At 37.3% G+C, this 26,283-nt stretch overlaps 1 protein-coding gene across 1 annotated transcript in view; it reads right to left on the bottom strand.

Annotated features, from left to right (window-relative positions):
- Positions 1 to 233: 233 nt before the first annotated feature.
- The window catches only part of CHN1 (chimerin 1), a 297,373-nt gene continuing 271,323 nt past the window's right edge, over positions 234 to 26,283 (bottom strand). The window contains exons 9-13 of the mRNA XM_043994209.1: positions 22,567 to 22,740; positions 21,605 to 21,682; positions 16,029 to 16,166; positions 4,963 to 5,068; positions 234 to 1,018 (exon numbers count right to left, since the gene is read on the bottom strand). Of these exons, the coding sequence (XP_043850144.1) occupies positions 847 to 1,018; positions 4,963 to 5,068; positions 16,029 to 16,166; positions 21,605 to 21,682; positions 22,567 to 22,740 (668 nt within the window). The 3' untranslated portion in view covers positions 234 to 846. The remainder of the gene's footprint in view (positions 1,019 to 4,962; positions 5,069 to 16,028; positions 16,167 to 21,604; positions 21,683 to 22,566; positions 22,741 to 26,283) is intronic.

Here is a 26,283-nt window from a genome sequence, read left to right as displayed (position 1 = left end):
TGGATTCCACTTTCTAGAGGATCCTCTAGAAAATGTGAGATGTAGTATTTTACAATGAATGAATAGCTGAGAAAAACATTTCTCCATGCTTTCATTAATAAAAAAATAAAGCTATCAATATTTTTGGATTTCTAAAAGCAAAATTTAATAAATTAATATAAGCATGCCAGATAAAAATACAAAATTACAACAGAAAACCAATAATAATAATAATAATAATATAAAAGAAAATGCTCAGTGTTGTACATTTTATTGGCATGGATAACTGCTTAAAGTAACAATCAGAAAACACATTTTGTTCTCATTGGAAACAAAGTACATGATAGAAGAGCTGAGAGAAACCAGAAATAAACCACCCAATAAAAGTTTGCAAATCATAATAGAGAATGGCAATGCGTGAGCCCAAGGTACTGTTTCACACATTTTTTTTTGTAAGTATCAGAAACTAATGACCTAGAACATAAAAGTAAAATCACAACAGGTTTACGCTGAGAAACATGCTGAATTACAACCACAGACTATCCGGGATGAAGAAGCTGCATTGTTTTGTTGTTTCTTTAGTAAAGAGATCTCTAGCCCAAAGGGGAGCCAATCATGCAATAGCTTGAGTTTCCTTTAACATGATAAACACCCAGGATTACTAGTACTGGAGCTTAGGCATTAATTGTTGGACAAGGACAGCTGAGTGGCACTACACAAACAACAGAGAATTCCTTCATTTTTATCTGGTGCATACCCAAAGCTCTAATCAAGAAATAATTCAGCTAGAAGAGCCAATTAAATTACTAGAAAACATTCCTTCATCTGTAGAACATAGCTCTCTTCTCTTTATGCAAAAGGGAAAATTCAAAATAAAATGTCTTCATTTTTGATAAGCATCTCCACCACCAGTCTCTGATACCGTATATCATTGAGGGCCGCCATTGCATCTAGTTCCGGGGATCTCATGAGGGTGGGTCCAAAGACAATCCCAAGATTCTCAGCATTCATTAGGTTCTCCTTTTCATGAAGAGTTACCCTAAAGGAAAAAAAAAAAAACAACCACAAGAACAGTCAAAAATGTCCACATTTGTAAGCAAGAGTTTGTTTCCTCAGGATGAAACTGACAGAGTGGACAAAAATAACCAATTTTAAATGTATGCTTGCTCCCAATTGAGTATATTAAATGTTCTGCCCTATCAATTCAATTCAAATCAATTCAATGAGTATTTATTAAAGATCTTCTGTGTGCCAGACACTGGGCTAGGAACTGGGAATACAAATCTCAACCTATTAATTTCCCTTGAAGTGAATTTGTTTAATGATTGACATGAAAACTTCACACAGTTCACTGAACACTCAGGCCTTAGACGAGGTAGACTCCACCCTATCTCTATTTTCTTTAAGGAAATCAATATTAATAATGCTTTATCTATCACTTTCAGGTTTAAATAAGCCCTTTCCATAAAAAGCGCTGTGAGGTAGGTGGTGAGATATAACCCCACATCTTATGGATGAGGAAATGGGGAATGCTTAAGTGAATTGCCTATGGTCACACCAATTTCCTATGCCTTAGCATTATGGGTACATAAATGATGGAAATGATGGGAAGGAGCCCATGGACTTGATTCTGAAAGGGCATTTTCAGCATGGCATATTGCATTGTTCTCAGCTATAAAAAGCTGAGTGACCCTGGGGACTGAATCATTTTTGAAGGTGAATTTTGGGAAAGAGCCAGAATGACTGAATAATTTCACTTTCCCTTGGCATAGCATCACAGGTCTAGGGCTGGAAGAGACCTCAAAGGCCATATGGCTCAGTCTCCTCATTTCATAGATGACGAATCTGAGATCCAGGGAAATTAAGTGAGTTGGCCAAGGTCATAAGTGTACAGGTAGGAAAGCATTATTATTATTATTATTTAAAGTTTTGATTTCCAAATTCTATCCCTCTCTTCTTCCCTCCTCTCTCCCCTCCCTGAGGCAGTAAGCAATCAGATGTAGCTTATAAATGTGCAATTATGTAAAACGTTTCCATATTAGTCATTTTGTATTGTTATTGTTTGACCTTTGTTCTCAAATAGGACCATGACATCAGGGTGATGTTATGACTTGCAGTGAATTGGATTTAAGTGAGGGAGGGCTGTGCAAGGTCACCAACCTCACTCCTTCCTCCAGAGCCATCTGGGTCCAGTGGCAAGATAATATATCAGGATGACTGGAGATGGACCTGGAAGTTTTAAGGCAATTAGGGTTAAGTGACTTGCCCAGGGTCACACAGCTAGTAAGTCTCTGAGATGAGATTTGAACTCAGGTCCTCTTGACTCCAGGGCCACTGTGCCACCTAGCTGCACCCAGTCATTTTGTATAAGACAAATAAAAGAGAGAAAAAAAGAAAGTAAAAAATAGCATGCTTTAGTCTGTGTTCCATCAATATCAGTTCTTTTTCTGGAGGTGGATAGTATGCTTCATCATTAGTCCTTTGGGATTGTCTTGGATCATTGTATTGCTGAGAATAGGTTAAGTCACACAATTCTTCATGGAACAACATTGCTGTCACTGTGCACAACTTTCTCCTGGTTCTGCTCACTTCACTATACATCAGTTCATACAAGTCTTTCCAGGCTTTTCTGAAATTGTCCTGCTTGTCCTTTCTTGTAGAACAATAATATTCCATCACCATCCTATACCACAGCTTGTTTAGCCATTCCCCAATTGGTGAGCATAGGAAAGCATTAGAGAAGGGATTTGAAACCATGTCCTCTGACTTCACTGTCTGTACTACAGTCCTTCATCTCAAATCATGGCTAAGAAACACAGTGAGGAAGAATAAACATATATATGTATATGTATATGTGTATATATGTATATATGTGTGTGTATGTGTGTATGTATGTATGTGTATATATATGTATATATATATGTGTGTGTGTATATATATATATCTATATATATCTATATATATAGATATATATAAAGGGGGAGGGCCATTGGAGTAACATGCAAGCGGGAAGCAAACTGACTTATTCCTGAAGTTACACACATTAAGCGAAGGCTCTAAAGTAACAAAAGAAACATCTGGTCTTCTGTAAAAAGTACTAAATATTTCTTTTTGGGAAACTCATAAGTTATGAAAATATTTAACTGTTTTTGCTTTGGGGACATTTAATCTTTTATTGCTAGAAGATTCCTTTTAAACTTACAAAATGGTGGTCACCATCTGTCTGACACAGTGCTCTGCACCTAGCAGGCATTTGTCAAATTTGTTTTTATTATAACTCTGTTGCTGTTCTCATATTTTTGTCTTTTTGACGGGCTGTGTGGAGAGACATCAGAGTGGCGGCTGAGAAATTCTACACAACAACATCTACGCCTATTGTTTTAGTATCTAGAACTAGACCTTGAGAGGTACAAGAAATAATGTATTATCATTTCCCTTCTTCTCCTAACCTCCTAACTCTAACCCTTTCACATACCAAGCCATTTGACTCTTAAGTACCACTAGCATTGATGATACTTATTCAAAAGACTGAACTCCCATCGCCTGAGCAGAAATTTTAACATTTAAGCAGGAAGATTAAAAAAAAAAAGCCAGCCTCTCAAATCTCAAAGGTGGTTCCTTGCTTCAAATTTTCCATCCTAGAGTCTGTGAAGTTCCATTCTTTGTACTCTCTGTTGAGAAGACTTTGTGTATTTGGCAGAACGTGAATATTTCTGGCACGGTAACCACAAATAGATACTGCTTTGTCAAACTTGTTTCTGCTCTAATCAAGTCTGCATTCTCTTTGGCTGTGCAGAACGCTGTTGATGCTCTTTCAGCAATTCCTTCCCAATTCTTGCAGTTTTCATTTCCATGTGTCCTATTGTGATTCAGGTCATGGATTTCTCTGGAAGTTGCCGTGTCTAATTCACAATATAAAGGTCAGACAGACTTGCTCTTCAACCACCTTTTACTTTGATCTGAGGTTGCTGGACTGTTCAGAATTTGGAAGCTTTCCTAGATTGACCCTCAAAAGTTACATCTAACAAACAGGAAATTGGCTCTAGGTGAGGATAATTGTTCTGTACAAGTGTGATACTTCTAAAAGTAGAACAGAGGTGTCCTTGCAAAGGTGTGCATAAGTTAACCTTTTGTAAATTGATTCATATTTTAAGGCCTTGGTATCTTATAAACAATTATGATTAATTCTTTTGACAGGTAGATAATAATTTCTTACTATATGTTTTGTCAATCTGGCTTTTTATACATCTTGGATTTGTTTTAAATGTAGGATTTTAATATAGACGGTAAGCTTTGTTTTATATTAATAAAGACACAAATAGGGCAGCTAGGTGGCGTAGTGGATAAAGCACTGGCCCTGGATTCAGGAGGACCTGAGTTTAAATCCGGCCTCAGACACTTGACATTTAACTAGCTGTGTGACCCTGGGCAAGTCACTTAACCCCCATTGCCCTGCAAAATAAATAAATAAATAAATAAATAAAGACACAAATATACATGGGAACCAGGACCACTCACTCATTTTCCTATGTTAACAAATAAAATAAATTATCTTACTTTTCAAGGTTTGCCCCCTAGACTTAAGATGAACAACATAGATATAAAAGGACCCATTGCCTATTCCTTCAGCTACCCATCCTATCCATATATTTCAGCGATCAACTAACCAAACATTTGTGTGCCTTACTGTGCTATGTGATAGGCCCCATGCTAGATGCTAGAGAGCACAAATGCAAAAATGAAACTTTCTCTGCTTCAAAGTAGTGGCTTTTAGTATCTACCAGGAAACCATTCCTTCATTTCCATGAAGCTTCCATCTTAAGACCATTAGGTCTATTTTCAATAAAGATCCTGTTAAGATTTTCATGACAGATGATGGAACCAACCCTTGAATACCGCCTTAGGAGGTAGCTGGCTATATCATTTATTAATTTTTATCATCCAGATACAAGTCGTGCTCAAAATCCAGGATAAATCACTTACCTCTTTAAATGTGCCATGAGATACCGGAGCGTTTCACAGTGCGCAGGTGGCAGGAGTTTCAACGCTTCGTGAAGAGTTTCCAGCTGTTCATCAGGATCCAGAGTCTCTGAAACAGTAAGTCATACATTATAGGGAATAATCTTGGTGGATGACCAATATCATCCGACTCGACATTTAATTTCTACCCATGGTGAACAATCCTCTTTCTCACAAATCCATTCTTGTGATATTTTCTCCCTCATTTTTAATGTTCAAATTGAAGATTCCCAAAGGCAGGAATTTCAACTTGTAAGCTGTTTAATTGAATTTTGGGGCTGAATCCAGTTTCCTCAGGATGTTTTTGTTGGAATATGATACTTCTATCTCAAATCTACTGAAGAAAATTGGCCATGACCAGGAAAACAACATTGCTATATATATATATATATATATATATATATATACACACATACATACATATATATATATACATATATATATATATATATATATATGTGGTGTGACAAGAAGGCAGTGAATGAAACTGTTAAAAAAATGAACATACCACAATCTATCCTCAGAAATGAGTTTTCCTTTAGAGCCGTTGTCTTGGAGGGCTTGGCATGTTCTAACAGGGCTGCCATTGCTCAAAACCCTTTTGGAACACTGAAGAACTCCCTTCAGAGTCAATTTATGAACCACACAAGATGAATTTTCTTATAGTTACTTTTGACCAAAAATGGTATTACCTAGCTTGGTCATCCATGGCAATATAACCATCAGCCTTGGGTTTAAATTATTTTTGACTCTTTTCAGGAGTGAAATTCAACCTCAAAAATGGTACATACCATTGAAGAGATTCAGCCTCCAGGCTCTTAAGGCATTTCCAAAAGGAGTTCTTAAAATATTTTTAAAATGGAAGCATCTTGAAATAGCTGTATAGCTTCCCAAAGAGGCTGTTTTAAGAGGTAAATACTAATATTTATATTTATTTTCTGGTATTAAAAACACACATTAGTTTATAGTCAGTCAGACTTTTTAGTTCTAATCTTCCATCATTCCCTTCTAATTTGAGTTGTTTTAATTTTTTGAATTTTAATTTAAGCATCTGAGGAAAAGCATACAAGACATTTTTAATTCTACCCCCCCCCCCAACAAAACATTCATCTGGCTAATCTCTAATTGGACAGGGAGCTTCTGAGAGCTACCAAGGTCACATATGTCTTAAAATATGGGCTTCTTATCAGCGGTTTAAGAGACTCTACCATTTTATCCAAACTCTGAAGAAAACAACCAAATAATAATGAATTTATCAATATGGAAAAGTTCTATTAGAAGGCACCACTACACCCAACCATTTTTCTTGGTTTATAAGTATAAAGAAAAGGATAGATTTGAAAGAAGTTTTAGAGAGGGAATAACAAGTGAAAGCTCTTATTACAAGGAACTATGACTCTGTACAATTTCTGCCCAAAGCTACACAATCCCCAGTTCACATGTTTGTAATAGAGAATACATTGTTTGACTTTTCCAGGACAATTCCAAGACAATTGTTACTGTGAGGTGACAATCCCGAGAAAAGGGATGTCATGTCATATCCCAATTGATGAAATTCAGTCTCAGGAGGGTTTTGAGATCAATTGCTAGGATTTAAAAAATAAAATCTCATTTGTTAAGTACTTTTTCTGTAACAAACTTAATTAGTCTTGACTGACACTAAATGAAGAATTTCAAAATGAATTAGAGATCCCGAGGAACCTCTCAACTCTCAAAGCTAACTTTATATCAAGAAGCCACCAGATGGCGCTATTTTAAGAGACTGTATTTGGAGATTTTTATCCTTCATATGTGAATGGGAGATCATTGGATGATGGATTTAGAGGTGGAAGAGAGTTTAGATAGAGGGAACTCCTCATTTTGAAGATGAGGAAAGGAAGGTAAATGGATTACCCCAAACCACAGAGAAGCAGATGTAGGATTTCAACCAGGAATCCTCTTGTTCTGAATATAGTGTTCTTTCCATTGTACCATATCATGTGAGTGAACTAGTATACTACAAATGATACTACTTCTTCTTCTACTGACAATACTCAGGAAAAACAGTCGACAATATCAATATTCTTTATTACTTAGATTTCGGAATAATAATTATTACATATTATAATAATTGTATTATTATATACTTTTATTATTTTGTACTAGAATAAAGGGGATGTGCAAACAGGGGTATGCAACTTTGCTCAAATTTCCCAAGAAATTCAGAATATTCCTGAATATTATTCTGGTGCCTAAATTCACAGAGTAGAGGACCCTAAAATCAGAAACAATTCATTAAATAAGCTGAGAACAGTAAGTCAAAATTATCTCCTTTCTCCAAATTATTTCATTAGTTACTTATCGACTGCTAATGGAGCTGAGAATATGGAGCCCCACTGCACTCCCCCTCACCCCAGTCAGGGGAGTGCTGGTAAATGTTTAGCCAAGTCTCAGAAAAAATGAATTTGTATTATTAACATTTTCTCTGTTACTTTCTTAAGTGTAGACAATAAACAGCATAAAAAACCCAAGCCCTGATTTATAGCATTTGACAATTCCCAAGGTGTAAATGTTCACAACAGGAATATAAAAACTCCGGTTTGAGTTGGCTCCAGCACATTCCTGGCCCTAGAATTCAGCTATTAATACATTTTAAGAGGGACATGCACGAAGTAGTGTTAGGATGATTGACGTGATGTGGAGATCTGGAAACCATATCATCAGAGGAATAGCTGAAGAAATTGGAGATGTTCAGGCAGGAGAAGAGAAGAACACATCTTAATGTCTTCCTATAATTGAAAGGTCTCCCATTTATTCTGAGCAGCCCCACACATCAGAATAAGGACTAATTCAATATAAAGAATAAGATTGGGGGCAGTTAGGTGGTGCATTGGATAAAAGCACTGGCCCTGGATTCAGGAGGACCTGAGTTCAAATTTGGCCTCAGACACTTGACACATTAGCTGTGGGATCCCGGGCAAGTCACTTAACCCTCACTGCCCCGCAAAAAACCACCACCACCACCACCACCACCAAAACAAAGAATAAGATCCCCATTGGTTTCTAATGCCTATAGAAAAGAATTCCATTTCCTTAGCCTGGTCAACTCAAGGACTTCCACTCTCTAGGACCAACCTACTTTTTTTAGCCTTATCTCACAGTACTTCACTTCACATGCTCTTTGCTCAACCTTTACACGTGTGTTTGTCATTACCTGAACACATCCCACCCCTTCCTAGTATTCCTTTCTTTATGTTGTTTTCTATGCTTAGAATGTACTCATCCCTCCAAATCTTGGCCAACTGAAACTGATTGGCCCATCTATTTTTCTCAAGGCCCAGTTCAGTGACCACTTCTTCCACGATGTACTTCTTGACCCCTCCCCCCGCCCCCACAAAGTGATATCTCCCTTCTCTGAACTGTTATCATAACCTAATTTGTATCACAATCATTTGGATATAGATTATCTCCCATACCAGATTTTAACATCCATTTTGTTTTTGTTTTTGTTTTTGTGTTTTGCAGGGCAATGGGGGTTAAGTGACTTGCCCAGGGTCACACAGCTAGTGTCAAGTGTCTGATACGGGATTTGAACTCAGGTCCTCCTGAATCCAGGGCCAGTGCTTTATCCACTGTGCCACCTAGCTGCCCCCCCCCACACCAGATTTTAAATCTCAATCTTTCTTGTAGTGCCTTGCACATAGCAGGTACTCAATAGACTTTTGTTGAATTGAATAAACCAAGGAATGGGCTGCCTGGGGAATCAGGGAACACTGGAATGTTTGAATGCAGAAAAAATTCAAGCATCAGGTGGTGACCTCTAAGGTCCCTTCCAACTTTGAAGATTCCATAACACTCAGTCTAAAATTCCAAGACTTTTTTTGGGGGGTGAGGCAATTGGGGTTAAGTGACTTGCTCAAGGTCACACAGCTAGTAAGTGTCAAGTGTCTGAGGCCGCATTTGAACTCAGGTCCTCCTGACTCCTGGACCGGTGCTCTATTCACTGCGCCACCTAGCTGCCCCCCCCAAACTTATTCTTGAGGTAAAGGCCCTGAAGTGGAAGGGTAGTTGAAGGGGCACCCACTTGAGATTCAGAAAACTTAACTTGAAGTCTTTGCTCTGATACTAGCTAGGTGAGCATGGGTAAGTCACTTAACCTTTCTGAGGCTCAAACTTCTTATCTGTAAAGCAAGAGGATGATATGAGTAAAAAACTTTTTGTAAGTCCCTGAATGATATGTCAATATAAGCTAGCAATAGAATAGCAGCAGATAGTCTAGATTCATGGAGAAGCTTTAATATAAGGGTCTCTAATTATAAGTTTTTAAATATTCACAATCAACTTCTTATAAGGGAATAAGAATATGTAAAGATCTAGAGACAGATTGATAATGAAAGAATAAGTTATTAAAGTTAAGAGAAAGAAAATTAGAGATGCTCCATTTTGCAGACTTTTATTCTGTTTGGGAAAGTATGGATTGAATGGGCTATTTCTAGATAGTCTCTTATGTCCCCTTTCTTTTTTTATTTCTTTAAAAATATTTAAATTATGGAATAAAACATTTCTATAACATAGCACAATAAAAAAGCACATGCAACTGCATATCTATTATACATAACTTTCAAATATACAACAAAATTATCATGTAAATTTCTTTTTTTTTCTTCTCTTTCTCCAAAATGGCTACCATTAGAGCCAAATAGGTATGTGTATGTGTATATTTATGTGTTTATGTGTGTATATGTGTATGTGTGAAAAATTATTCTATACACACTTTTATCAGTTCTTTCTCTGGATAGAGATAGCATCTTTCTTCATATGTCCTTTCTAGTTAATTTGGGTATTTATAATATTCAAGATAACTTATATGCTCAGTCATTCTTCAAACAGTATTGTTGTTGTGGGTTTTTGTTTTTTTTTGGTAGAGAAATGAGGGTTAAGTGACTTGCCCAAGGTCACACAGCTAGCTGGTAAGTGTCAAGTGTCTGAGGCTGGATTTGATCTCAGGTCCTCCTGAATCCAGGGCCAATGCTTTATCCACTGCACTACCTAGCTGCCCTCCAAAGCAGTATTGTTACTGTATACAACATTCTCTTGTAAATTTCTCCTTTCATTTGATGATAATTATTTTGAGGAAAGAACTCTCAGATTCTCAGGAGAAAATCAGTAAGGTCACTAGTATTTTTTACATTAGCTCCATTACCCTCTTAAATTTTGGAGTACCTTTCACAGTATATCCTGATTGAAAAACATCCATGCATTGCCATGTACAGTGAAATGAGAGAGAAACTTTTCTGATGCCTCTGGATGATTGTTATCTCCACACCCCCCCCCCGCTCCTCCCCCCACAAAAGTTTCCAGGAGCTGTTGGTAGGATCTTTCTAGATAGCCAACTGACTTCTTGTACCCATCCTGTCACATAATAGATATAGGACCAGATCTGGAGTCAGGAAGATCTGAGTTTAAATGCTGACTCACTAGCTGAATTATTCTAGGTAAGTCCCTTAAACTCTCTTAGCCTCAATTTCCTCATTTGTGAAATGGGGATATGAATAGCACCTATCTGACAGGGTTATTGTGAGGATCAGATGAGATAATCTATGATTATCTATCTCCTTTATAAACCTTAAAGTGGTCTAGAAATGTGACCTATTATTATATCTTCTATAATAAATCTCTTTCAGATAAAGCCTGCTGAGACCCACAGAAAGACTGACCCAACAGAGACCAAAAAAGTTCCTTGAGGAGAAATCTTCAAGTCGAACAGCCTAATCTACTTTAGGGAGAGTTGGAGTGATGGTGATGACAATCAATGGAAAAGAAACTTCAGATTGTAGAAATCTCTTTGGGCAAAGAGGGATGAGAACACTTGAAAGCAGCAGAATTAGAAGCTTGTCATCAAACACTCGTGAGAACTTAACAAGCACTTGCCCCTCTTCCCAAACCTTTCTTCTTTTTTCCATTTTCCCCCCTCCCACCTCTTGGCTTTCAGTTGCTTTAAGAAATATCACGCGTTGGCAGGTTGTGTCTCATCTGAGCTTTTTGAGGAAAGGCTCTACATACGTCTATAAATAAACAAAACCTGCACTTGAAATAGAGAGCTCCATAAATGATGGCACCAACATCAGACATGTAAATTAAATGCTTACACTGTGTTCAGGCATTTGTGCTCAGCAGACCTGGGCTAACACATGGTGAGTTCCTAAAACTGTATCATATCCCATAGCACTGTCCCCTACCCCCCAAAGTATGATATGAAAGGGCAGTGAAAATAGAAATAAAATTTCGTTCTTGCATATATATCCATATTCATGTATATATAATATATACAGAGAGAGAGAAGGAGGAGGAGGAGAGGGAGAGAGGGGGAGGAGAGAGAGAGAGAGAGAGAAGGAGAAGGAGGGAGAGAAGCCCAATGACAATGCCTTACTGTTTCAAGGAGGTAAGTGACTCTGGGTATTCAAAGGCTATACCAGTGGAACTCAATCACTAACAAAGTCCGAAAAAGCTAGAAAGACTCTAAAAATGGGCCCTAGAACAGAGTGTATTTCTGTTGTCTGAAGACCAGTCTTGCTAATTTCAAAAAGACTTATACATCAGAGAATTGGAGATGAGGGCAATGGTTTTTTGAGGATTTTTTTTTTGGCGGGGGGCGGGGTTAACAGCAACTCTGTATATGGTCTGCCTTGGTAAAATGGTATATCCAAAGGGATTAAATAATCTTTTAGAATTCTTCTCCATAGTTAATTCCTGTGTTGTTTTTTTAGCCACTGAAAAAAAGAGCATCATGTCTGAATTTCCAAAGGACTGGGTAACCTTGGAAATTCCCAGGAAGAAGAAACCAATAAACATAAAACAAGAAAATGGTATAGCACATAACAAATGCTTTTGCATTCAACTGTTCCCATCAATACTTGGGCAAGAATGCAATTAAAAACTAATATTCCAACTGAAACCTATACTTTTCAATTGGCCTATGTGCATTCAAAATAGCTTTAAATGAAAATATCTTGATTTTTCTCTCAGTACAAACAGAAACATATCACACACAGTAACAAATAACTATAGTTTAGTCCTCAACAGGCAGAAGAAGCCCCACACCATGCACCGCCTGTTCTATACACAGTAACATCTGAAACATTCTTTTGGGGGGGGGGCAATGAGGGTTAAATGACTTGCTCAGGGTCACACAGCTAGTAAGTGTCAAGTGTGAGGATGGATTTGAACTCAGGTCCTCCTGAATACAGGGCTGGTGCTTTATCCACTGCCCCGAAAGATTCTTCTAAGCTTTTTTGAGAACAATGTTACTGATGGTGTGGGCAAATAAGCCATAAACGTTAATGTTTTCAATACCTTGGCCATTTCATACCTATCTATGTCAACCCCATGCCTCTGGTGTCCTGATCCTACCCTTGTCTAGATCAATGCCATCCCCTTTCCCTAAAATTTCTTTTTATTTATCTATATGTGTATATCCTGCCTCCCCTCCCCAAATATAAAGTCCTTGAAGGCAGAGGTCATTTCATTTTTAAAATTCTTTGTATACCTAGTACCTAGCATTTTGGAGGGCACAGTAGGTGTTTAATAAATATCTGGGTTTTTTAAAACCACATTTTTTTTAAACCAAATTTCTCTACTAAGGACTTGGTATCCCAGATATATAGATAACAGACATATATATATATGTATACATATGTATACGTGCATGTGTATGTATTTGTGTGTCTATATGTCTATATATAGATATATAAGAGAGGGAGGGGGAGGGGGGAGGAAGAGAGAGATTTTTTTTTCTTTTAGCATTGCTGCCTACATCCCATTCCTGGTATTTTTAAGCTGTAAAATATGACATGTTTTGTGAACAGTTTATTATCATTAAGCTAAAAAGGAGCTGCAATATTCTTCTACATTAGGAAAAGGCAACTACATCTTTTTTTTTTTTTTGGTGAGGAAATTGGGGTTAAGTGACTTGCCTAGCTAGGGTCACACAGCTAGTGAGTGTTAAGCTGGATTTGAACTCAGGTCCTCCTGACTCCAGGGCTGGTGCTCTATCCACTGCACCACCTAGCTGCCCCAAGGCAACTGAATCTTATCTTTGATGATGATATGATTTAGGCCTTGGAGTCATACGTTGGTTTTTTTTGTTTTTTTTTTGTATCTGGAAGCCACAAACCATAAGCTTAGAGTACACACAATATTCATGCCTGCTACCTAGGTTCTTGGTGTCATGGAAATTGCCCATCATAAGAGAAGGTCGTTCAGGGGTGAATCTCTCACAGATCAGTTCATTTGGAAGGGCTTCACTAAGAAAGATAAGTTTCTTGAGTTGAGGGAGAAGAAAGGGAAGGGAGAGTTTGATGATCTGGGTTTGGGAATACATTCTCACAGAGCATCAAACACGAGAAAAGATTCACAGGGGGAAGGTGACCAATTCAATTCATCAAGGAGGAGATGACTTCAACAGCATTCATTAAGCACTATCTATCACAGCTTTAACTCTGGGTTACAAAACCCCAAAAGTTCTTGCTTTTGAAGAGCTTATAGTCCCCAAGGGTGAAACAACGTAATCATGGGTAAGTAAATACAAATAAGTATGAAGTATTTTTTACTGTTTTTTTTTTTTTAATTTTTTAAAAAATGTTTTTGGTGAGGCAATTGGGGTTAAGCGACTTGCCCAGGGTCACACAGCTAGTAAATGTCAAGGGTCTGAGGCAGGATTTGAACTCAGGCCCTCCTGAATCCAGGGCTGATACTTTTATCCACTGCGCCACCTAGCTGCCCCTCTTCCAAATGTCCCTATTTCTGTCAAAGAAATGACCATCTCCAGGTTTGTAACCTTGGTACTACCCTGGATGCTTTACAGTCTTTCACTTCATATATTCAATTAGTTGCCAAATCTTACCATTTCTACCTCAATGACCTCTCTCACATTCAACCTTAGGTTGAGCCCCTATCATCATTGGAATAATTATGACAACCTTCTAATTTGTCTCTCTATCTCAAGTCACTCTACACTCTAGTCCATACTATACACTGCTGTTAAAATCATTTTCTTTATGCTCAGATCTGACCATGTGACACCCTGCCTCCCAGCCAATCAACTCTACTGATTTTCTATTGCTTTTAGGATAAAATATAAATTCCTCTGTATAGCTTAGCCTCAACCTATCTTCCAAGTCTCACTGTGCATTCTGTTCTCCCCTCCTTCCCCCACATTTCATGATCCAGCCGAATTGACCTTCTCTCTCTTCCTCAGACATAAGACTTCATTTCTCATCCCTATTACTGGCCATCTAACATGTCTGAAATATATTCTCTTAGCTCTGCTTCCCTTTCTTCCTATAAGATGCATCCTCATTTACTATCTTTTATATGAAACTTTTCCTTATTCCTCACATTTAAGTATGTATACACATATACATGTGTGTATATATGTATAATCTATTAGTATTTATCCATTTTGTATTTATACTATATGTGTACATATTTATATATGCACTTATCATCTCCCCTCTTTTATAATCTCTTAGAATGTAAACTCTTTGCCACTAGTACTTAAATCCTCAGAGCCTCACACAGTGCTTGGCACATAGTAGGTACTTAATAAGTGCTTACTGATTGACTGATGGGTGGGTGAAGCTTGGATAGGTTTTGTCTCAGAGGTGCCACTTGAATTGAGGTACCAAGGAAGCTAGAGGTTCCAAGAAGGGGAGATTCAGAAGAAGATCATTTAAGGGTGGTGATAGCCTGTGCAAAGGTGTGGAGGTGGGAGATGTATGTTGTGTCCTAGGAATAGTAAGCAGGACAATTAGGCTACAGTACAGATTACATGTAGATGAATGAAATAAAATTAGTCTAGAAAGATAAATAAATTGAAGCCAGATTGGAAAAGGACTTTAAGTGTCAGAGAATGATAGGATAATGAGTATTTTCCCTTAATGTTGTGGGGTCGGTGGAGGGAGTAAAGGCAAGTTACGTCATCTGGGACAGGTTGGTAAAGAGTAATATGGAAAGGGTCACGGTGCTGATGTCATCACCAAATGCAGTAAGGCAGCAGAGCTTTCTTTTAACACAGTTCTCCAAAGCTGATTCTTGTTCTTTTTTCAGCCATGAAAGAAAAAAGCATAATGGGAGAACTTCTGAAGAACTGGGATTTGGCCTCATAACCTAGGAAATTCCCAGGGGAGGAAACCAACACAAAAGAAAACAAGAAGACTGGGTAATTCCCACCCTCTTCCCTGGCTATCCCAGAGTCTGCTCCGTGTCAGTTCTCTGATATAAAAGAAGTTAATGTCCTATGGTAGAAATCCAGGATTGTTCATGCATACCAAAATGGAGATCCCTGCTAACCAGAGAAAGGAAGCATCCGACTTCAAATTCCCCTTCTCTACATAGAAATACTAGCTCAATGGCAAGAATTTAGCCCTACATGGGACCAAACCACAAAAATCCTTAACAAAAGCTACATATGGGAAACTACAGACTCAAACAAAGAAAGTTTGTTCTCTGGTTCCCAAGTCAGAAAGCAAATCAGTGTTGCTAAGGAAATGATGTTATTATTTAAGGATCAAGGCAACATTTGGTTTGGGGCTGAGAAAAAAAGAAACAAACTAGCAGAAATAACCTGTCTTTTCTGAGTAATAGTGATGTCAATATTTAAGATGAACAACATAGGGTTGTGTGTGTTTTTTTTAAAGAGATCTGAATTACAAGTATGATTTCTACAGCATAAATAAAGTTTGGCAAATGAACCTTGAGTTCATAGCTGAAATACGGCTCTGAGAAAGAGCTTTTTCTGTGACCCTAAACCTTTGAAAACATTTCTAGCATATTAAAAAATATTACTGTGTTTGAAGTAATGAATAATTACTATTAGGAAAAGTCTGAAAAGTCTGAGTTAATAATGTACCAATCCTGAAGAGACACAGAAAGTAGCAAGCTACTTCTCTCCTAAGCTACGTGAGGAACATTTAAGACAGAGAATTACAGGGAAGAAGAAAACTCCAAAGCAAGTATATGCAATTATTCTGAATATAGATACACATACTTACTTGCAGAGTCTATAAATTTGGGGTAGGCATCATACGTGATGAGTGGAATTGGCAGATCCCTGAAGTACAGCTTAAGTGCGCCAGTGATTATATTGATATCTTCATACATGTTCACAGAGATGTCTGCCTTTTCACCATCTATCAAGGGAGTTAAAATTGAAAATAAATAATTATGCATATCATTGTTCAACAGAAAAATGACATACTTTAGGGCAGAGGCAGGATACCATTTATAAAGATTTGCCATTGTTCGATGAGTTTCCACCGCAATTCCAAATCTGGGGTTTCTTGCAGTGAAAAGCAAAACCTACCCTCCCTTTCAGAATGTTCACACCATGGCTGTTTATTTTCCCTTGTTTAAGGATGGATCAGAGAGAATGCTCTCCTGGTTTTCCAGCAATCTAAGATTGCCGCTAGAATGCCTCAGCCTAGTTTCTTTTAGAAACATAGGAAGTTTGAAAAATTGCAAGATGTTTTGTTACAAGTTCTTTAAAACTCGTATTAATTGAATGTTATTCCCTTCCCTAAGTTAAAAAAATTATAATTTTAGTTCAGTTTTTCCTCATAGGGCATTAAGATGGAATCATCTAAAATATTCCTGTTTCTCTCTGTTGCCTTCTTTGCCTTCATCTTGAGTAGAAATGGTCACAGCTGTGTGCATGGAAGCATATAATTGCTTAAAGTTGTGCAGAGGAAAAGTGAAATGATTAGAAATACAATTATAAATAATTCACTTAAGTTAGAGAATGATGAAAGTGGGATGCCAAAATTTTCCAAAACATTGCTCTGTACAGCCCACACCTCATATTATGGTAGAAAGAGTATGCATGAAATGTGGAGTCAGAAGACCTGGATCCAAATTCTGGATCTTTTACTCATTATCTATCTGACCTTGAGCAAATAATATAATCTTTTTGTACTTTGATTTCCTCATCTAAAATAATGGGGTTATACTTGAAAACTTTTATTAGCTCTCCACTGTCTTTTGAAGAAAGGCCAAGCTTTTCAGGCTAGCATTCAAGGCCCTTTACAATTTTCTCTCTGTTCATCATTGTACCTTTATCTTCCATTTCTCCCATGTTTCCCCAAATACACCATGCACATTCTCATCATTCACTCATGCTTTTCTTCATTACTTAGGAAACTTCATTCTTTCCACTCATCTAAGTCCTATAAGATTCTGCTCAAGATTGATGTTTTCTATTGGTGTCCCAGGACTCACGATCTCTCCCTCCTTTGGAGTATTACAGCATAAATCACTATATTTCTTATTTAGCACAGTATACTTTTATCAACCAGAATGTAAGCCCATTGAGGGCAAGGACAAAATCTCATACCTTTTTTTTTTTTGCGGGGCAATGAGGTTTAAGTGACTTGCCCAGGGTCACACAGCTAGTAAGTGTCAAATGTGTGGTTGGATTTGAACTCAGGTCCTCCTGAATCCAGGGCTAGTGCTTTATCTACTGCACCACCTAGCTGCCCCGCCCCCCCCATACCTTTTTTTGAATACCTAGGACTTGGGCTAGTGTTCTTCTTGTAGTAGCTGTTTAATATATATTTGAGTCACTTGTGCAAGAAATAAAGAATGCCTACTATGTGTAATACATCATGCTAGGAGATATAGGGCATATATTTGTTCAAACATTATGGACATGAATGTTAAACATACCCTAAAATTTCACATACAATTTTATATTTTAACTAGGCTATGAATGGGACTGCTCATGTATACTGTTACTCATGATCTCTAGTCTCTGGTTGATTGCTCTGCATGTCTTGTTTCCCCAACTATAATAGAAGTTTATATGATATGGAGGCCATGTTTTCATTTTCTTTGTATCTTCCAAAGGCCATATCACAGTATTGGGCATTTAGTAGGCATTAAAAATGTGGATACTGAGCTTTATTTCTGGGTAGGACAGAAAAAACAACTCCAGAGTTGATTGTTTTTTTTTTCTTTTTTTTTTTTAGTGAGGCAATTGGGGTTAAGTGACTTGCCCAGAGCCACACAGCTAGGAAGTGTTAGGTGTCTGAGGCCGGATTTGAACTCAGGTACTCCTGACTCCAGGGCCGGTGCTCTATCCACTGCGCCACCTAGCTGCCCCCCAGAGTTGATTGTTTTTAACAACATTCAGTGTGTATGTATAAAAAATAAAAAGAAAAGTCTCCTGGATTTAATTTTATTATTTTACCCTTTAAAGGTAAACTACAATGAGCTATTATTCGTTTTGGCCATCTGTGGTTCTTACCTTCATTTTTGTGGTTTTTATCTTATTTGAGGTTAAAATGATATTCCCAAATTACTCTCTCGCTTAGACATTTCTGATTCATTTCATCCTCTTCTTTCTCTCTCTGAGAGCAGCCCTGGGGCAGTTCAGATCTTTTGAGTCAAGCCTATTGCTGGCCCAGATTCTTGAATATTCAGAAATACCCCCTTTGAGAGTATCTCTGTGAGGTTTTTACCCCAACAGTGAATTTTCTGAGAGTTGTCACTATAATCCCCTGGGAACTGAATTTCTATATCAGAGCTAGACCAAGTAGATGAGGTATCACTCAGATGTTTCTGGGGGCCATGGAAACATCCAATTCCTCTCTCAGTGCTGGATTGCCTCCAGAGACTGTGGTCAGGGTAGGAATTTAGGATAGTCAAATTTAGGGTACTCAGAGAGAGAGAGAGAGAAAGAGAAATGGCTCCATAAAGCTGATTTTGCAAGAACTCAGCAAGAATTGTTCCTTCTAGTGCTTATCTGAAATGTGATCTGATTTTATCACTTTAGGGAAGTAAAAGCCTGGGATTTCCCTCATTTTCCATATCCATTTCTATCATATGATGCAGACTTTATCATATTTCATTTCTATTTGGGAGGAAAAAAACCCAAATCTTTTCCTCTTTATAAGTTCCTATATAGCCCAGTGGATAGAGCACAGGGCTGGGAACCAAGAAGACTCCTCTTCCTGAGTTCAAATCCAGCCTTAGACACTAACCAGTTGTGTGACCTGGGAAAGTCATTGTTTGCCTCAGTTCTTCATCTGGAAAATGAGCAGGAGAAGGAAATGGCTAAGTACTCCTGTATCTCTGCCAAGAAAATCCCAAATGGGGTCACAGAGAGTCTGAAACGACTGAACAATTGCCAATAAGTTTATATATTTACTACGAATTTGGAGTGGATGGATAAAGGTTTCTTCTAAAAGAGAGGTGGAAAAGAGCATGGGGAGAGAGTGAGAAATAGAGTGACAAAAATAGACTCTTTAAAAAATGACTTTTTTTGGTCCCCTCACTCTAAAGTTCTAACTTTTGGTACCTCCAAAGCTATTTTTCCTCCCCATCCCCACTCTATTTCAGCATTTAAAGCAAATGTCACACTGAAAAACCAGGGAGATATCTTAATTTACATTTTTTTTGTAAAAATAAACCCTATTGAGCTTCCCCTTTGTTTGCTCAGTTTTCTAGCCAGAGAGCCTGCCCAGAATCTAGACAGTTCCCACCTCCTCTCATCCCCACACTTATCAGATCCCCAGTACAGCTTGTATGAGTCAAAGGCTTCTGTCTCATAACTTTTTTTTTTTTTCAGTAAGACCCATGGAGCTTTATTAAGGTGATTTTGCCTTGAAATTTCCTGTGTTGAGATGAGAAAATTGAGGCTAGAGCTGTAGTCAGGCTGAGCCAACATAAAATCAACTGGTGCATAAACTTGGGGATCTTTTTTTTGTTCCCTGCCTGTTTGGAAAGGTCTTGGGTTTTAATTGAAATTTAGTGAGAGATGCTGACCTTGGTTCAAGGGAAGCTCAGACAACACAGGCAAAACTGGGCTAGCTGATTTGCACCAGGGAAATCTGATATTAGGCACCAAATTAAATACTCTTTTAAGTCCCTCTTTTGAGTGCTCTTTCTCTCTCTTTCTCTCTCTCTCTCTCTCTCTCTCTCTCTCTCTCTCTCTCTCTCTCTCTCTCTCTCTCCCTTTGTTTCTAGCAGTGTTATTGCTCTTGGTCTGTTTTAGAGGAAATGGCGTTTTGTTTTGACTACTCAACTCTGGAATCCACAGCTTTGTTGAATTTTATAACCCCCTGACCCAACCCTATATCTGGCAGTTTGCATGTCAAACCATTCAAGAAATAAGTAGCAATCATTATGGCTCTTCATTTGAAGCATTAGTCACCAATGCTTTAGAAAGTCACTTGCACAAAAATAAAAGTTACATAAAATATGTTAGTTAAAGCATAAATACATAAAGTATTATAATTCTGATTTGGTGATATGTCAAGAATCTTGTTGTTAATCTTGGTGATAGTAAAAATAGTTGGAAACAAAACTGGGTGTCCAATGCCTGGGGAATGGCTGAAGAAACTCTGGTATACAAATATAATAGAATATTTGTTGCTCTATGAGAAATTATGAATATGAGGAATTCAGAGAAATGTGGTTAGACCTGTGCAAAGCAATGCAGTGGTGCATAAAGAACCAAGGGAACAAATACATAATGACTAAAAAAATGTGAATCATACCAATACTATGAAGTAATTGAACTCTGATGAGTTGTAATACACAATCCTGATGCTGAAGAAATGACCATTAAACAAACTCCCTTTTTTCAGTAAAGAGGGGATGGGTTATAGATGTGGAACAGAGTATATACTCTTAGATATGTAGTCACTGTGTTGGTTAGTTTTATGTAAATGTGTTTCTTTATTATAAGGAAGAATAAGGTCATAAATAGGGGCAGAGTTTGGGGAAAATAACTGCTGTAAAAACAGAAATAGAACTTTGGACTTAAAGAATCTTGTTGTTAAGAAGCAGGCTGGAAATACCACTTTTAGGTCTTTTCCCCAAAGAAATCATGGAAAGGGGAAAGGGACCCACATGTACAAAAATATTTATAGCTGCTCTTTATGTGGTAGCAAGGAATGGGAAGTTGAGGGGGTGCCCATCAATTGGGGAATGGCTGGACAAGTTGTGGTATATGAATACAATGGAATACTATTGTGCTGTAAGAAATGATGAGCAGGAGGAGTTCAGAGAAACCTGGAGGGTCTTGCGTGAGCTGATGATGAGTGAGATGAGCAGAACCAGAAGAACATTGTACACAGTATCATCAACATTGAGTGTTGATCTACTGTGATGGACTATATTCTTCTCATCAATGCAATGGTACAGAAGAGTTCCAGGGAACTCATGATAGAAGAGGATCTCCAAATCCAAGGAAAAAAAAAAGAACTGTGGAGTATAAATGCTGAATGAACCATAATATTTCTTTTATTTTTGGTGTTGGTTTTTTTTTTCATCATTGCTCTGATTTTTTCTCTTATAACAGGACTAATGCAGAAATAGGATTAATGTTATTATGTGTATATATATGTGTGTATAGATCTATCTATCTACATATGTATATGTATATAGATATAACCTATAGCAGATTACCTGCTGTCTAGGGGAGGGGGCATGGAGGAGAGGGAGGGAGAAAAATCTGAAATTGTAAAGCTTGTATAAACAAAAGTTGAGAACTATCTTTACATGTAACGGAAAAAATAAAATACCTTATATATATATATAAAAAGAAGAAGCAGGCTGGAGAACATACCTCTGTCAAAAGCCATTTTTACATCTTCAATAAGGTCACTAAATCCCGAGACTCTATAGAGTCCTTCAGAGTTAAGACCTGTAAATGAAGAACACGTGAGCCAAATGAAATAATTTAGAATTATGTGCTTTTCCTCTGAATTCTAATTTCCTTTGTTACTTCTGTGCTGGGTAGGTAAAATGACAATAAAATTTGCTCAGAGAGGAGAGCATTAGAAACTTAGTCATCTTTTTAATTTTAATTCTAAAAGGAAAACCACTTCCTCTCATCCTTTAACCCTGACCTACTGTCCTCATATGTAGTTCAGAATCACTTTGTAAAATTAGACCAAATATGGTAAGCCTTAAGGGAAATAACAGTATCAGCCCAATTAAAAAAAAGAACACTGAGATTATCTGTATTCAGAGAATGATGGCATTTATAGGCCAGTGTAGTTCCCAGAGGGAGAGAATTAGGGTGCAGATCTAATTCTTGGCTAATATTGTGTTAATTGAGTATATATTTTCTTTATCTTCTTTAGGCCCAAGATATCTATGACCTTTGAAAAATGGGCAGATATTTACAAGTCCCCCATGTAGCAAGTGCCTCACAGTAAGCTAACAAATGTTTGTGGAAGTGAATTAAGAGTTGGCTTTACCAGACTGGAAATAGGATATTTAAATCAATTTTCAAAGTAAATCTTCTCATAGCTAGTTAACTATACCTTGAAGTGCACCTCTAAAAGTAGCTGTCGTGGTAATTAATTTCAGGCTTATGGAGTATCTGGTGTGTAAATTATAGGATAATTCTATTCCCCACTCTTTCCCCCATTCCTCAAGAAAAGATGTAAGCCAGGAGAAGTAGCTTTGAAGAACAAAAGGGTATCCATAAAGCTACTGGGATTCAAATTCAGGCAAACCCTTGGTAACCTAGATCAGTCTAAACACATCAGGAAGAAAGCAAACCATGAAAGAACATCTTACCTCTAGATTCAATTTCTCGAATGCACATGTCAACCACCATTGGCCTTTTAGTGATATGTGCTTTTACTAGTGTTGTAAGGTCACAGCTATACACCTTTTTGACATGCTTCAGGTCTGGTTTACAGTCATTGGGGACCATCTTGGAACATTGCTTATGAACATTTAAACCACAATCTAAAAAAGAAAAAAAAGATGGAAAGAACTCATTCCTGAGTGTATATGTACTACCTGATTGCTTCCAGAGTATTCTAAGCAATTCAGCTAAAGGCAACTATTCTCTATTGTGCTCATTTTTAACAATGTAACTAATCCCATTTCATCAGACCATGGGGAAAGAACATTTTCTCCAATTTAAACTCATACTTTCCCAAGTCACTGAAAATCTTAATATTACTTATATGCTATTATGTAAAGTTGCAAATGAATACAAGTGACTGGGTTGGGGTTTTTTTTACCTTTTGACCTTTTACATTTTAAAAAAATTATAGATAATTATTACCAATTTCAGTATTACTCTAGTCATTTGATAGTTTTCCCTCTATAAATTAAGTGACCTAAATGTATTCCTAACTCTTTACTTCACAGGATCCAAATATTTTCTAGATACAGTACAAATGAGAAAATACAAAAAATATTTCTGAGATACTTTTGTTTCTCTATTTCAAGGGAAGTATAATGAAATTGCAGGGTCTTTTTTCCTCTAGAGAGCTTAACAAGAATAAAAAAAAAGATCTGCTTTCATAACATTAGCCAAAGTATGTTAAGAACAATAAAGTCTCAACTGGAAGAAATTCAATAACAACAACAAAATTACCTTCTTTAAGTCTTTGCATGCAATCTATTAATATTGTTAACTAAGTGAAAATCTAAGAGTTGGCCTTTTATGAACCCAGCTGGAGCTGAACCATTGTACTCTGGAGCAAAAACATTATATATAGATCACTTTTGAGCATAATGTTTAGCTGATTTGATCAACTACAGTATATTTCATGGTGGTCAACTGACCAAGATCTAAAACTGAACACTCTATGTGGATGTACCATGTTTCTGGGTTTAGAAGTAATAAACTAGGGGCAGCTAGGTGGCTCAGTGGATAGAGCACTGGCCCTGGAGTCAGGTGGACCCGAGTTCAAATCTGGCCTCAGACACTTGGTACTTACTAGCTGTGTGACCCTGGGCAAGTCACTTAACCCCAATTACCTCACACACACACACACATACACACACACAAAAACCAAATAAATAAAAAAGAAGTAATAAACTAGATGATAAATTATATTTGAAAGTTACATAGCTAAGTATGTAGGCATATCCCAAGTTAAGTAAAAATGATGAAAAGTCATAAGTAGCTCTCCATTGCCTATAGTATTGAGGCTTAGATTTATTTTTGGATCCAGAGGACTGAGCTAGAAGCAATGGGGTGAAACTATCATGGCAGATTTCAGTTTGGTCCAAAGGAAACAAAATTTGGGGGAGGGGTACTTCCTAACAATTAGAGCTAATCATCACTGGATACCTCCAACTACTTGTTGGGGTTATTGTAGAGGGTTCAGGTTGGGCTGGACTAGATGACTTCTCAGGTCCCTTCAAATGCTAAGGTCCCTTCTGTGCAAATAGAAATTCCTTATGCTGGCATTTAAGGTTCTCTGCAAGTTGCCTTCAATCTACCTTACTAGACTTATTCACTTGTGCCTTTTTTTGTGGATTCTACATTTCAGCAAATCTGGATTTTTCACTATTTTAAAAAATCTCAAACTGCCTTCTTCTGCCTCCATGCAGTCTCATCCCTGATACCTAGAAGAGACTGCTTCCATATTACTGTCTGTTAAAATCCTTCTCTTCCTTTAAGGTTCAGCTCCACCTCCTCTTTCTTTCCTTTTTTTTTTTTTTTTTTTGGTGGGGCTATGAGGGTTAAGTGACTTGCCCAGGGTCACACAGCTAGTAAGTGTCAAGTGTCTGAGGCCAGATTTGAACTCAGATCCTCCTGAATCCAGGGCCGGTGCTTTATCCATTGCACCACCTAGTTGCCCCCTCTTTACCTTTCTTATAGACATTTTTTGGACCTCTCTTGTGTACTTATCACATTCTGTCTCATATCATACTTAGCTGTATACATCATATCCCACCACCTCCTTAGGCTAGAAACTCCTTGAGAGAAGGAATTGGGCTATTTTTTTTTTTACCTTTGTGTCCCTGGCACCTAGCACAGAGACTCAAACATAGTGGTTGCCTAATAAGTACTTGTTGAATTGTATTCAACATATATTTATTGAGCATCTCTCTCCATATATGTATATATGTGTGTATCTATCTATCTATCATCACTATGTCACATACAGTGGAAAGCATAGGACTCATCTCTCTTGGCACGCTAATTTGTAAATGAATGAGCAATAGACTTAGTATCAAAGATTCCATAGCATTCCTACCATGGAAACACACTAGTTTCTGGTTTATTTGAATGCCTCTTCAATACCATGGAGAGTTTTAGAATTTTACAATCAACCACATCAAGCCACATGAGAGAATAAATTGCATAAATTATTTATTTGGTCAAAGAAATGCTCCAAGAACTTAACAAAGATCTAGGTAAAGTCCTTACTAGATGAGATGTTTCCTCATTTTTCCACATAGAAAAACCAAACCTAACCTAATAAATAAAACCCGAGTGTTCTTCCCCAAAGGCTTACTACAGGCTAATGTCAAAATGTCTGATCAAGCTGTTGTTGCTTTCCCTGAATTTTTTTCTTATTTTCAGTAATTTTTCTCATTTAATGTAATTTTGGAGTGTCTGTGTATCATATAAAGTGATCAGCATTTTGAGTAAAAAATGAACTAAGTTTTAACCCTAAATAGCTTAAAACTACACTAAGACTTTCGGTATGTCCTGTGTTGGTAGAAGTTTGTAATGCATGACACATTTGCTAGAATTTTACAATCAAACACATTGAGAGAATAAAACCATTTTCCATATGTGAAGTGCTCTCTAATTTTTTGTTTTGTTTTGTTTTGTTTTTAGTGAGGCAATTGGGGTTAAGTGACTTGCCCAGGGTCACACAGCTGGTAAGTGTTAAGTGTCTGAGGCTGGATTTGAACTCAGGTCCTCCTGAATCCAGGGCCGGTGCTCTATCCACTGCGCCATCTAGCTGCCCCAGTGTTCTCTAATTTTTAAGACCCATTCCCAGGTATTGTTTGATTTGAATTCAATTTCCGTTCTGAGTGAAAACAGTGTTTGCAATATTTTACAGGATTGTTATTTTTCATGAGAGAAATAATCTACATAAAACTCTGGAGTAGTTCTAACGACAGTTTATAATGTGGTATATTTATATAATTAAAAAAAATAATAACAACAATGTTGTCTTTCACATATGAAGAGAGCTGTTTATGTCTGAGCTGTTTTTTCCAGGGACAGGTGTCTTTGAATTGATTCATAAGTATTTTCCAACCCAGTTAGAGATATTAGACCCACATTTATTACTGTGTGCTTTAGTATACAGTAACAAAAGATGTACTGTGACATTTTGTCTGAGTATCTCATTTAAGGTCCTAAGAAAATTTGAAAATTATAATTGTAAAAGCTGCTTACAAATGACTGGCCTATTAAGCTTTAAAAAAAAGCACATCATGAAACTTACCACATTATTATATTTCATTACAGAGTCCCTTCCCTGTGTGGAATCTCTAAGTGGAAATTCTTTAGAAGGCAAAATGATG

The sequence above is a fragment of the Dromiciops gliroides genome, chromosome 3 (assembly GCF_019393635.1).
Source record: "Dromiciops gliroides isolate mDroGli1 chromosome 3, mDroGli1.pri, whole genome shotgun sequence".
In the NCBI taxonomy this organism is placed as follows: domain Eukaryota; kingdom Metazoa; phylum Chordata; class Mammalia; order Microbiotheria; family Microbiotheriidae; genus Dromiciops; species Dromiciops gliroides.
Note: the sequence above shows the minus strand (reverse complement) of the source record. Positions and strands in the feature narration are given on the sequence as shown.